This window comes from Etheostoma spectabile, chromosome 8 (genome assembly GCF_008692095.1).
Source record: "Etheostoma spectabile isolate EspeVRDwgs_2016 chromosome 8, UIUC_Espe_1.0, whole genome shotgun sequence".
In the NCBI taxonomy this organism is placed as follows: domain Eukaryota; kingdom Metazoa; phylum Chordata; class Actinopteri; order Perciformes; family Percidae; genus Etheostoma; species Etheostoma spectabile.
Window position 1 is genome coordinate 5826039 of NC_045740.1, and position 14274 is coordinate 5840312.

Consider the following 14274-nt stretch of genomic DNA (forward strand, 5'->3'; position numbering starts at 1 on the left):
AACTGTATTTAAAATGTCTGCCGCTGAAAGATGTGACATCACCTGACATTGGATATGGGACTTCGGAGCAAACCATTGCTAATGTATTGGGTTTTTTTTAAATGGGTGACACAGTTGACAAAGATTTCTTGGACACATACAAAGTGAATAATTCCATCCATATTCATAATGTTTTTTTTTTTCCAAAAATTTTAAAAAAAAAAGTGTTTAAACACCTTTCTCTTGTTGTAATCATTATTTTAAAACAATACAGGTTAAAATAATATGCAAAAATATGTATTCTAGTGTAAATTTGAAAGGCCAAACTTGACTTTTGGCAAATTGGACAGCACAAAAAAAGCTAATTTCAGTATATCATGTGCATTTTCTCCTAAAAAAAATATGGAGCACGTTGACTTTTTTTGCATAAAATGAATTACAAATATGCACAAACATGAAAGTGATCATTGCTTGAAGAGAATATTCAGTAAAAATTATAAATACAACCCATGGACATGACATGTACCCTTAATTATAGAATGACTCATAAGTGGATGGGACTATAGGCTGTAGCCTACGTTGCACTTGACGCACCACTAAAACGACTCAACAGATTCGGCATTCTGCATTTATTTATTTATTTAGACCAACAGACTCAAGGACTCCTTTGTCCCTCATGCCATCAGACTGTACAACTCCTCACTAGGGGGGATAGGGCAGGGAGGACAATACATACATACATACATACATACAGTACACATAGCCTACTTTAAATGTTAAGGGGAAGATTTAAAAAAAAGAAAACTGGATATGTGAATCTTGCTGATCAGTCAGAATCTTATTAACCTGGAGTCCCAGTCTCTTTCACTCCCATTAATCATAAATGTGATGTTTTAGGCCTAATGGCAGACATCCATTTAAAATGTAGGCAATGGCACATAAAGAGCCTTTTTCATGTCCACAAAAGTTTCTCAGCTTGCACTCTAGTAACGTGTGTGGTCCAGCTTTGCATAAATAATGGTTGTCAGTCGCAAGGCTACTTTTACTTTTATACTTTAAGTAAATTTCCAAGCCTGTGCAGTGTTACTTTTACTTGAGTAAAGAAGTTCAATCAGTACTTCTACGTTTACCAGAGTATTTTAACACAAGCATCTGTACTTCTACTGAAGTACGGGAAGCGAGAAGCCTACTTTTGCCATATCTGGTTGTGTGCGCGCGCATTACCAGCTAGGCGTGCACGCCCACCACTTGCTTCGATTGCGGAGTGACGCGCGGGTTGCCATTTGCAGAGCTTCTGTAGTGGATCATAACTTTTGGCATTAGTATAAATCATATATTTAAGTCACTGGGTTCCAGTCTACATTCTGCTGCTGGCACTTTATATCCGTTTTGAAATTAAAGAATAATCGCAACAACAACAACAACAAAAAGGCAGTTAACGGTCATAACCTGGAGGTGTCGCAGGTGTAAATCAGTGAAAATCAGATTTTGTCATCTTATTTGATAACTTTCCTCACTTTTTATCACAATCCGGTTTTATAGCATAACACGAGAGTAATACACAATGAGGATAACATAAACATTGATACAAATTTGTCAAAATCAGTAAAGAGTGGATGTGGGGGGGGAAAAAACAATCTGGCAACTAGAAAACATTCCGGAATGAAGGAGGGATCACCAGGCCCCAGAGTTGAGCACCGCCCCGGGATCAGGGGGTGAACTTTATCACAAATTAGTTTCACTGACTTGCATAACAGCATCCACCCCTGCCTCTCCGTGACAGATGTGTCCTGCTGCCTAGTGCGCTCTGCAAAATGTACATCTGCTTCACCGTCTTAGCCGGACTGGCCATTCTGTCCTTCTTTTTTCTAAGGACACGTTTCCCTTACTTGGGCGATGATTGCGCGTACATCCTGAGGAACATTAAACTTGGCTTCAGGCTCACCAAATACAAGAAGGTCAAACCTTTTTACAGCGTCTTGGACTGCTTCTTGGATGCAGCGAAGAGGCATCCCAGTAAGGTTTTTCTGCACTTTGAAGGACGAGAACATACTTATGGAGAAGTGGATAAAGTGAGCAACCAAGTAGCCAGAGCTCTGCAGGCTGAAGCCCGCCTGAAGGAGGGGGACGTGGTCGCCCTGTTCCTGGCCAACGAGCCCTGTTTCGTGTGGACTTGGCTCGGTTTGGCCAAGCTGGGCTGCCCGGCTGCTCTGCTCAACTTTAACATCAGATCCAAGTCTCTGTTGCACTGTTTCTCTTGCTGCGGGGCCAAAGTGATCATCGCTTCTTCAGGTGAGATCCAGAAAGATGTAAAAACATGTGTCAGGGGAAGAAGAAGTAGGGGCTCTTCAGCCCTCCGTGCTCCTGGACTCTTCCACCATTCATCTGTAAGCTTAAGAAGGTCCAAATACAATACGAGGTACTGGTACTTCCAGTATTTCCGTTTTTGTGCAACTTCCAGCGGTGCATGTGCTAAAAAAAACTTTGTACTTATGTACAATGTACAAGTAAATGTATTTTGTGCTGTTTTGTCCCACTACATTTCAGAGGGGAATATTGAACTTTGTTCTCCACTAGATGTATTTGACTGATATCAAGTGCACAAGTCAAATGTTTTCATAAACTTCTCAAATGCAACACTTAAATGTCAAAACTAGTGGTTCACAAACATGTTGGCCTTTGACCTCCTTGTCACATTTCACAAGTCTGTGTGAGTTGTTAACACATCATCAAAAGAGACAATTTCACCTTAAAACGTTTCACATAGTTTAATTATTTAAGCCTCAAAGAGAAAACTCACAACAATATTTCAATCAAAAAAGATTAGGGAATTAATATTCCGATTAAAACCCAATACAAATACTAAACTGCAAACAGTATGTTTAAACTATCTCCGCATGAACAGCTGCAAAAGTAAAATGCGGCTGACACGTTCATGCATCAGTATTAGCAATCTATTGATGTAATAACACTGTATCAGTCGCAGTACATTTTGCTGATAATACTGCTGTTGTTATTCAAAATATAATTTTAGATAAAAACCTTGTACTTGAAATTGGGTATTTTTCATCATTCCATCGGGACTTAAGAAAAGGATCTGAATACTTCTTTCAATGCAAAGATAGACATGCATAACTCAAAATTCCAGATGGATTTTTGTTACTTAAATACATTGCCCTGGCAGCTGTTACCTTGCAGCTAATGATTGTTAGACATTATGTTTAGATACAAAGCATCTGAAAGGCTATCAGGGCTGGAGTGACCTGCATGTGGTAGTTTCTTTCATGGTAGTTTCTTTATTTTTTCTTGAGCCCCAGAAACCAACCAGTCCCGTAATTTCTTTATAGCATATGCACAATTAACACAGTATAAACTGAAATAATAAAGTGTTTCAAACTTGAATTTGCTGCACACAAACAAGCTGGACTCTCATGGTAAAGAACAGTCCAATGTCCATGTAGGACACTGCGCTGCTGCTACTTAAAATGAACTAACAGATATGAGTTAATCTTCCACCACTAGACTACAACACAAAGTACACCACATATTGCCACTAATTGTAGTTTTGTGGAGGTAACACCTTGGGCGGGACTAATCAGCCTCAAATAACAAGTTTTACCATCTAAAAAACCACTGTTAATGATTAGTTTAAGTCAGCATTAGATGAGAGAAGTACAGGCAAAATGAACAGGATAACAACTGAAATACATGTTTACTGCGTTAATGGAAAATTGTTATTTTGTGTTTTAGGACATTTAAATCCCAAAGTGAAGGTTTTGTCACAGTAAGATTTAAATGGAAAGACAAAAACTGGAAAAAAACTGAGTGTTCACCCTAGTCTTCATCTCTACAGGATACTCCAAGATTTTTCTTTCTAGGATTTCGTCCTAGATAACACAACAGTTACCACATCATATTAGTTAAATTGTTTAATTTGTCATAATTCTGTTGAATTCAACCAAACTATGTTTTAGAAACCAAGAAGTGTGATTTTAAAGTAGGGAGTATTAATAAGAATATAGACAAGAAAACACATTTTGACAGGACAAATCAACGTCGGTATCTAACGGCTTCCTCAGCAAAAGTTAAAAGTTGAATCACTCGTTTTCCCCTCATGGTTTGAATCTGTGTGCTGTACATTCAGTCCTGATGACTGAGTTCATATGAGGCACTCTGCAAACTTCTTTCCCTGCTCTCCTATTTTGGCGCTAGAGTTTCACCTCAGAGAAATGCCCACATTTAGGCTGAAGTGCCTGCACCATGTGCTCGTGTCCCAGTGGGATGTGAGGTAACATGATACAAGCCTACATGTGCTGCATGGCGCAACACAGCGCTCTGACATATTGTGTAGAACTTGAATGCCTCTCTGTGTTTGCAGAGCTGCAGGATGCTGTGGAGGAGGTTTTACCCACACTGAGAGAGCAAGGCATCAGTGTGTACCTACTGTCAGAGGCCTGCAGCATTCAGGGCATCGACACTTTGTCTGACAAGATCTCCCGGGCCTCAGATCAGCCGCTGTCCCGGGACCTCAGAGCCAACGTCAACATCAGGAGCACCGCTCTGTACATCTACACGTCGGGCACCACAGGTATACCGGGAAACTCCTCTGAAACGCAAAACTAATGCACTCTTTTTATTTCCTATACAGCTTTTAAGCTATTGCTGAATTAATTCACTCTTCTAACTTTGTTCTCCACTGACATTTTTTTTACCTTGCAATTTGTCTTATGATGTTGCGTTTATGTACTTTTTTGCATTTATGTAGTCTGCTGTGGTTTTATCTATGTATCAAGGCATACTTCACCCCATCTGCCCTGGTTTTAAAGCACTTTGGGTCAGCTTATACTGATTTCAATGTGGTATATAAATAAAGATGACTTGACTAATACAAAAGTTCTGCAATAAATCATAATGTTATTTTTGTTAAAGTTGTTGATTCAACTCTATGGTCATTTTGGAGTTTATTGTATTGCATTCTACAAATAGAGGTGTTTCTAATATTTAATCCACTGCAAATATACCAATGCGGGTAGACGTCCGATAACCAGTTATATTCAAGAACCTTTTATATTCAATGACCCTGGAAGGTTTGCCTAAAGCAGCCGTCGTCACCCAGGAGAGGGTTTGGGCGGCCTCCTTCATCCAAGCGGCATGTGGAATCACATCAGAGGACATCTTCTACGTCAATCTGCCTCTCTATCACAGTGCAGGCTTTCTCATCGGGATGGTCGGCTCCATCGAGAGAGGTAAGCTATTGATCCTCTTAACCCTCAAAAGCGTTCACACACCTGTTTGGGCACTTAAGAAGTTTCTTTTTCAGGGTACACTAAGCTAAAAGCTGTGATGTGATGTTAATTGTAGGTAACACCATTGTTTTGAAGAGAAAGTTCTCTGCCTCTCAGTTCTGGAGCGACTGCAGGAAGTATAATGTGACCGTGATGCAGTACATCGGTGAAACAATGCGCTACCTCTGCAACACGCCCAAGGTAAATTATTGAAGTGTTGTTGCGATGCGAGGTATGAAGCTTTGCATCTCTGCCTCGCCTCTGAGCCAATGTCACTTTTTGCAGAAAGACAATGAGAAGAACCACAGTGTAAAGATTGCCATCGGGAATGGAGTCCGGACAGACATTTGGTCGGAGTTTCTGAATCGCTTCGGGGACATTAAAGTTAGAGAGTTGTACGCGGCCACAGAGGGAAACATCGGCTTTATCAATTACACGTCCAAGATCGGTGCAGTGGGGCGAGTCAATTTTGTTCACAGGGTGAGTAGAGAAAGATGTCCGCTGCTTTTAGCAGCGCTGCTTCAGTCCAGACTGAACTATCTCACTAACGATGGGATGATTTGGTTCCGATATTTCCAGAGGATGAATCGTAATAACAACCTGGCTCCTCTTCTAGCGCCACCATGAGGTCGACTTTCTTGGTTTCAAGTAGAACAACTATTAGACGGATTGCCATGAGATTAGTTGCAGACGTTCATGATCCCCTCAAAATGAATTATATTTATGTTGCCGATTTTTAAACTTTCCCTATAGCGCCACCATCGGGCCATAATAAGACCCCTGTCTGATTCCAGGCTCACACAGCTGCTAGCGTGGCTGAAGAATCTCCGTCTTGTTAAACTAGCAAAGCTGAACTTTATCAACTAGAGTCTGTTCCATTATTCATAAACTTGTAAAAAATTCACTTTTTTATTTCTTCTGTCTTCTAGTTTTTCTTCCCATTTACTTTGATCAAGTTTGACATTGAGAAGGAGGAGCCGGTCAGGAACTCTGAGGGTTTGTGCATTGAGGCAGCCAGAGGTGAGTCTGTATTACAGGTGTTTTCTTATTTCTCTTTTTTGACACGAGGGCAGCAGTACGTCATTTGTTGTCTTCAGTGCTGAAACTATTAATCGATTAATCCGAATGAAATAAATCTAATTGATAACAATGTTGATAATAGTCATTGTTTTTTTATTAATCAAGCAAAAATGCTTCCATGGTTTCGGATTGTTGGTCAGACCAAACATACCCTTAAAGCGTCACCTCGGCTCTAAGGGAAACTGCGATGGACATTTTTAACGCATCTTTTTGTCAGGTGAGACGGGACTTCTGGTGGGAAAGGTGACTCAGAGGTCTCCCTTTGTTGGGTACGCTGGCAACCAGCAACAGACCGAGAAGAAGAGGCTTCGTGACGTTTTGAAAAAAGGCGACCTCTACTTCAACACCGGAGATTTGCTTCGGTTTGATCACATGAACTTTGTGTACTTTCAGGATCGTGTTGGTGACACTTTCAGGCAAGTAGTGACTCATTTTGTGATGATCTGTAAGTTATTTTAATTATCTTACAGGCAAAAGCCGTCCATCCAGTTAGTGAGTTCTGCTTTATTTTACAATTTTTATCTTTAGCTAAACGAGAAACTAAGAAGAGAAAATATAACTGTTTGTTTGGTGGATCAGATTGAAACTTGGTGTGAACATTTTTAGGAATCATGCATTGTAGCTGTTTGAAATTTTAAAGGTTCAATTTGTTTGTATTATTTTTACATTATAAAAGACAGTTACAGAGAGTTACAGTTAAACGTCATCATTTCTGACTTTTCACGGCTCTTATTTATACATCATAATCTCAGTTCTCTCCAAACACATCAGTACATCTTTTTAGTTTTTTTTGTGGAAACTTGGTGCCAGTCAGTAAGTCATTTGGTATGAAATGAAGCTTTTTCTGAAGGTTTTTTTTCTTCTGTTGCTTGTTTGTTGTTACAGATGGAAAGGAGAAAACGTCGCCACATCGGAGGTTGCAGACATTCTCACAATGGCTCCTTGCATTTTGGAGGCAAATGTCTACGGGGTTAAAGTTGAAGGTAAAAACACTGATCGAGATGTTAAAGCACATTTTAAAACTGCTGCATTCTATGATTTTCAGTATTTTCTACATGCGTTCAATTGTCTGATAAGGTCATGAGGGGCGGATCGGCATGGCAGCTGTCCTTTTGAAAGAAGGAGAAGATTTTGACTGTTTGCAGACCTACAAGCAGGTCGTCAACTACCTCCCAGCGTACGCAAGACCTCGATTCATCAGGATTCAGGTAAGGAAAACAAATAAATTAGCTTTGCACTTATGTCTTACTTCATGCCCCTGCAGCCGGGTGCCACTTGTGGCAGGTAGAACATCATCTATCTACCAGGGATTGTACCTCATTTTATACAATGCCAAACTTCTTTGCTCAGTTCAGGTCACATCAACTCTTCTGCATTTCTGGGTGAAAACAAAATCATTTACCGATTCTCCTAAAGAGAGGCTAGTGATCAGTCAAAGATAATGCAGAATATGAGTATCAGGGTCTATCAAGGACATTGTAGATGATTATTTTGTTAATGCAGCAATTTATTTGCCTTTTTTTATACTTACATCATGCAAAGCATGATAACCAATTTAAAGATTGCTAGTTATATAAATATAGAAAATAACATTTATCACGTATACCTGTTTAAAATTTGTTTTAAGATCCTCTTCATTTTGTCGCCCCATTTTTAAAATCAAATCTACACCCATGTTGATACCTTAACTTAGCTCTTCTTTTTCCCAAATTCAAAATCTATACACCTCACAATGCAAAGTGACTGGGATCATTTGATGTAGCTTAACATGAGGCCAGGGATTTCTGTGGCGGTACAAATTGAGTCGGCTGCCTGCAAGTATGAATGTAGCTAAAAAACGCTGAATTTATAAGGACATTGATGAAGAGACAAATGAGGACGTGCAAGATCTGGCTGTTACCCGATCCACTTATTAAGATCAGTATCTGTGGTGTATCCTTAAAGCGTTCCTCTGTTTGGTGCTGTTTTTCAAACGTTAAGTCGGAGAAAATATACTTTTTTAATTCACAATGTGTCTTGTAGCCCTGCCTGGAGATGACCGGAACATTCAAGATGAAGAAAGTGAAGTTGGTGGAGGAGGGATTCAACCCAGCTCACATGGAAGATCCTTTATACTTTTTAGATACTGAGAAAAAGACGTACGTCCCTCTGACTGAGGACATCTACAGAGCGATCACTTGCAGGGAAATAAAACTCTAACACAGAAACGTTAATACTCAGAAATGAACCAGACGACCCGTTTGTTTACACAGATGTAACATCTCATTCATGGACCTTTTGTAATACTCAATTAATCTCAGGGATAGACTGACCTTGAAACTTAACCTGTTTTAAGAGCCTTTTTTTTTTAATTAACACAACTACCTTTTGCTTTTACAGTTTTTGTAAATGTATTCCATAATGACAATATGATCTACAGGCATGTCTTACTGCCACTGTTGTACTTTTAATAATTAAACTCTGGTTGTCTTTTTTTCCCCTGACTTAATTTATGACTCTTCAGATAAATTGTAGCATTTCAAATTTTTAGTTTTAGGGAACAATAAAAAAAAGATTGCATTAGACTGAAACAACTCATTCAAGCCAGATATTACACAGATGTACATGAAGATTTATTTGTGTTACATATTGGTACAATCTGTGATGGATTTATCATTGAACTTTTGCACTTATGTTCAACCTGTCTTTTCCTTATCAGCTTGTGTGCATTAACATTGCGTACTGTTCTGACTAGAGCTGTATTGTGTAATGTAAGTGACGGAGCGTTTGGGTCTTTAGGTTATTCTGCTCCTAAATTCTCTCTAAACCTGAACGCCTCCGTAATTTACTCCTGCATCCGCGTTTATGGACAGGGCAACCGTCTGAATCTGGTGGGGTGGTTCACTCATACAACCTTTGACATACATTAATACTTAGACTTTGTCACAAGCTTAGTCACATGGCAAAAATGTTGAAATCAGCTGGTTTCAGAAAACTGAAAGTAAAGACACTCAGACAACAACATGGACTTGTCTCATAGTTACTAAACTTTACTCCTATTGGTCCAGTACACTCGTGTGATGTGGAAACTTATGCAAATACCAAAAAAACACAAAACAAATAGAACTGAATGGACTTTCCACTAAAGTAGGAGACATGTTTTACCTAGTTGAGTGTTGTAATATATTTAGGTAGAAGGCATAGATGAGATTTTAAGATTTTTTTTTGTAACTCGTGATTTTTGTTGTCGTCAGACAAATTATTTTAAGCCGAGTAGCTTTATACATTCAATTGGAAGTTCATCAGCTACACCATGCTAAAGGTAATGCAGTGTAAGACTAGCCTGGATGGTAAAGTTGAGTCAACACCTCTTTACATTATAACCTTCATGACAGTAGGATTTATTGTAAGAATGTTGTATTAGATTGTGTCAGCTTTAGCTAGGTGTACCTAATAAATTTGCAACTGACATGTTTTTTTAAAAAGACAAAATTAACTTATTTCTTGCCTTAAAAATGAATTTTGTTTCCGGTTCACCGGCTGTTTAAGGAACATGAAATGATGTGGTTAGCATGCCACTTACTTGACTGTTACATTAATGTAAGAAGAATCCTCCACTTGACAACTCGGTTCACTAAGTCCACATGGGGAACAAATTGGGAAGCCGCTGTGCATGGCGGAAGCATTGTATACCGACAATACAGTCGGCAACTTCACAAAACACAAAGGAGTCCTTTAGAGCAGTTTGGCAGAAAAACAGTCTGGGTGTGTCAATGTGTAAAACATCTGGATGTTTAGATCAACAAAACACACTAATCGAAGCAGCAAGTACTTTAAAAATGAATATTTATTAATACAGTGGTATACTTAGAAATGTGTCGCAAAGGGAAAAAAATAAGTTGAACTGAAGAAAAATCAAAATAAATTAAACAAATGTCAGCCACACGTGGAAATAAACTATTGTTGGGTTTAAGCAGTGTTATATCAAAAGAAAATAGTACTGATGTGCCATAATAAATTGTCTATTAGTACAAAAATACATTTCAGGGCACACAATACAGCATCCAGTATCACAAATAAAGGAAGGGACCACTCTTCACAGCAGACCCCCTCAAGTACATCTTTTAAAATCATTTAAACCAAGCACTTCTCTATTTTGTAAATAAGAATAAAAAGTTTTCTGACTGTTAAAAATGCCTTAAGTAGTGTGTGTGTAGATGTTGGTAGAAAAGTCAGACTTATTACTGCTTATGTCAGTTCCAAGGCTCAGGGGTATAACCAGAATACAAACATAACCAATGTAACTGCTTTCTCTTTTTAAACAAACGTTTTCTCTTTTATACAAAATAACAAAGATGTACAAAAGTTCATTTACAGAGAACCAAGGCCATATACTAGCAATATGTACAGCCACAATTTAAACATCTTCTAGCTTTTTGTATTTCCTCAGACTTCATATGCATAGCAGTAAAAGAAAGCATACCTTTTCATCAGCCTCAATTATTCTCGTGTGCTAAATCCAAGTTCACTGTTCATGAGAAAATGCAGAGACGTTTTCTATCGTAGTGATCGCTATAACTGAAGGATCCGATGTTTTAAAGTTTTACTGAAAAGTTAATATGCAGATAAGGCATCACTGCTTGCAGTGTACGATGGGATTTTCATGTGTTGAACTTAGTAGTAGCAGGCTTCTGGACCTGAGTCATAGCACATGCATAGATCTCTAGACAGCAGGAGTTTGTAAAATCAAGTCAGTATATTTATCTACGGTAAAACATTGCTACAAAACATCAGTTTTAAACAGAGAGAGCCCCGGTAGAACAAACGGGCGTCTGATACTAATCCTTCATTCATTTTTTCATCTTTGCGATGTCTACGTCTTCCTTCATGAGTCGGGCTCAGCATTTCTCAAGTCCTCAGAGATCCTTCATGAGTGAAACGCATGACCACAGAACTCACAAACAAAAGTTTTGCATATACCAACTTTGCTGTTTGTGAGTGTTTATTTTTTTATTTTTTTTTACAGTACGCAAAAATCCCATTTGCAAGATTAAACGAGTTTCCAAAATTCGCCTTTTTCTTGCACCGCTCTGATCTTTTACAAAATTAGCTAAAAATGTCAAAACGGATTATTATTCAGTCTGTGGCACTGGTCATGCATTCCAACTTCAGTTCCTTTGTTTAAATGTTTAATCTTTATTTTTTGCAAGCATTGAAAGCACCGGAAAAAAGAAAGAAAAGAACAAGAGTTCAGCGTTGGGGATGCTGGACTCCTCCGACTCTCCTTGTGTGTGTGTGTGTTTTTTTTCTTTTTAAAATTGTGGGCACAGTAAACAACGTGAGAGTATCAGGTTCATACTTCACCGAGCATCGTGCACCCCGCCATGTGGAGGGAGTACGGCAGGGGCAACTGAGGTCCCCTGTTTATCACATTCAGTAACAGGCCAGCTGTTGCCCTCTTCAGAAGTGGTCAATGAGCACAGACACACAGTTTGCACCCACCAGGTAGTTTGGGTCTCCAGGGAGAGATTTGTTCTGCCAGGTTTTGGGATCACCTGCAGAAAATAGAGACATGATATCAGCTGTTGGAGCACCTCCCTTTCTCTTTAAAATACAGAAAAAAAACACAGCTGCTCAAAACAAAATATATATATTTTTCTGATAGATCTATCTAATTCAGTTGGAATTTGTGCAACTGATGATTATTTAATTCATACATTAAAGCAGGAAAGGAGTTCCCACTGCTTACTATGAGGTTATGTGATTAGTTCATGCTTAATGGGTTGTTTAATTTAAATCATACCAAATAAGCTAAAATCCAGTTCCATAGAAAAAGGGCATTTGGTTATCCTCTCTGAAAGCACAGCAGCACTGGTTCTCATAGAAAAATGTAGCTGCTTTTGGTATTCAGGTGCAGAAATTGACATGTTGCTACATGACACAACGGTCTTTGTTTATCTTTATGAGGCTGGTGGCTCGAGGCTATCTTAGCTGCTACTAGCACACAGTAATTTGAGTTGCATTGTGGGTATTATAAGCACCAGGTTTTGACAGGGAAGAAGAATGTGTGGAATAGAAAAACGACATGATAGGTCACTATAGTGTAGGTCTACCCAGTAAAGTGATCATTGAGCTTAAATAAGATCACCAATACAGTACAAGTTACCTGGTGCAATTCTGTCCCCTCAAATAAAGCCATGATACTAATTTACAAAAAATTATTATAAACAATCATGATTCACTAATCATATAAACCAATAGTGAAATGATAAATTCCTGAGATTTATACATCTTGTAAATCTAAAACACATGCTGCTGTTCAAAATACTTAATTGCCATGGTAAACAATAGTATATATGTAAAAGGCATTCAAGGCTGCAAGTAATGCTTATTTTAATTACCATTTAATCTGCTGATTATTGTCAATTCATTGTCTAGTCTATAAAAAGGACAGAAAAGACTGAAAAATGGCCATAATAACTTGTTTTGTCCAATCAACAGTCGAAAACCAACAGATATCGGTTTACTGCCATATCAGACAAAAAAAAGTAGCAACAGTTAAGGAGTTGGAAGTTATGTAATGTCTGACGTTTTCTGTTGACTGACTCAAATCTATTATTCAGCTAAATGTTTCTGCTTTAGTGGTATTGTACAGTTTTTTCATTACAACTGTGTGGAAGCCCACATTTTGAAAAGAACAAGGCTCTTCAGTTTACATTATGCATGAAAATAAGAAAACAGCTCATATCTTCAAACAGCACATGCATGAAGAAGAAGAGAAGGGAATACGGAAAACAGATGAGATGAATAAAATGAGTCAGAAAGAAACTCTCCTCTCTAATCACAAAAGCCAGCCCAAAGACCCCAAAAGGACAGAGGACAGCGTACCCGACGAGGAGTCGGAGGATTTTAGAGCAAAAGACCAACCATCAGGGGTCATAGACGCACAGTGAGGTAAGCGCAGCTCCACCGGCTTCAGGAACTTGAGTCCATGGGGGCCACACATCACCAGCGGACTAAGCAGCGTTTCTCCTGCACGGACAAACAACAAGATTTAAATTCAACGACTTAAACATGCAGGAATTAATCAGCACAAAGGGATTATTTGTTAAAGGAGGCGAATTGGATTCTGTTCCCAGGCCTTCATGGTGAATGAGAATTAACTGTTAACCGACTTGCCAGTTTAATTAAATTACCATACTCCCCTGGTGCTTGATGTTAATTAAAAAAAATCCTCTAAATATAACTTTCTAACTGCATAATCACTGTCTTGCCTGTAAATCACCTATTTATTTAGTTCTCTCTCTTTATCCCCCCGTTCTCACTTCTCATAAAGATATGGTCATGCTTTTGTTTCATTGTACAGCTGCATCAATGTGAAGTGTAAACTGTAGTTAGTCAAAGATATATAAAATATTAGATCACATAGGGAAAATCAAATCTACAATTATCCAATAAAATGTACTGCTGAAACTTTATCCTGATGTATCAATTCACAAAAAAAATCATGTACATATAATAGGGGTGGGCCTCCTGATACAATATCATCACAATGCTTATGTCACGATACACTATTATTGCAATTTTAAACATATTATATACATTATAAAATATATTATTCTGTGATATATTGCAATTTATTTCAAACTTCAACATTTTTCCAAAATTTCAAATGATGTCCCCATAAGGAAAACTTGTCAACATCTGTTTTACCTATTTCTCCGTTTGTTCATCTCACTTTAATTTTATCGCTGCAAAATGGGACTGTCAAGCAGACAAACTGACCAACACATATTCAATAATAGATTGATATCTGGCATCTGCGTATCTATACAGTATTGCCACTGGAAATATTGCAATTTTATTTATTTGATTAGGACAATGCACATTAATGAACATTTCTGTAAATGCGCCAGTGTTAGCCAATTGGCTAGTTTTCAACTGTAGTCCT

General features: G+C 38.3%; 2 protein-coding genes across 11 annotated transcripts in view; one reads left to right on the top strand and one right to left on the bottom strand.

The window, feature by feature from the left end:
- The first annotated feature begins 1676 nt into the window (after positions 1-1676).
- zgc:101540 (hsFATP2a_ACSVL_like domain-containing protein) lies at positions 1677-8820 on the top strand. Its single transcript, XM_032523125.1, has 10 exons — positions 1677-2271; positions 4358-4567; positions 5067-5225; positions 5341-5465; positions 5550-5744; positions 6194-6284; positions 6562-6760; positions 7230-7327; positions 7422-7552; positions 8367-8820. Exons 1-10 carry the CDS (start codon positions 1794-1796, stop codon positions 8541-8543), a joined length of 1863 nt encoding a protein of 620 aa, XP_032379016.1. The 5' UTR covers positions 1677-1793; the 3' UTR covers positions 8544-8820.
- Positions 8821-10152: 1332 nt separating this feature from the next.
- tjp1b (tight junction protein 1b) overlaps positions 10153-14274 on the bottom strand; it is a 66075-nt gene continuing 61953 nt past the window's right edge. For 6 of the 10 annotated variants that reach the window (XM_032523066.1, XM_032523064.1, XM_032523065.1 and 3 more), the window contains 2 exons: positions 13212-13355; positions 10153-11878 (listed from right to left, as the gene is read on the bottom strand). In XM_032523066.1, the coding sequence (XP_032378957.1) occupies positions 11784-11878; positions 13212-13355 (239 nt within the window). In that variant the 3' untranslated portion in view covers positions 10153-11783. The remainder of the gene's footprint in view (positions 11879-13211; positions 13356-14274) is intronic. The other 4 variants (XM_032523062.1, XM_032523067.1, XM_032523069.1 and 1 more) reach the window with 3 other exon arrangements.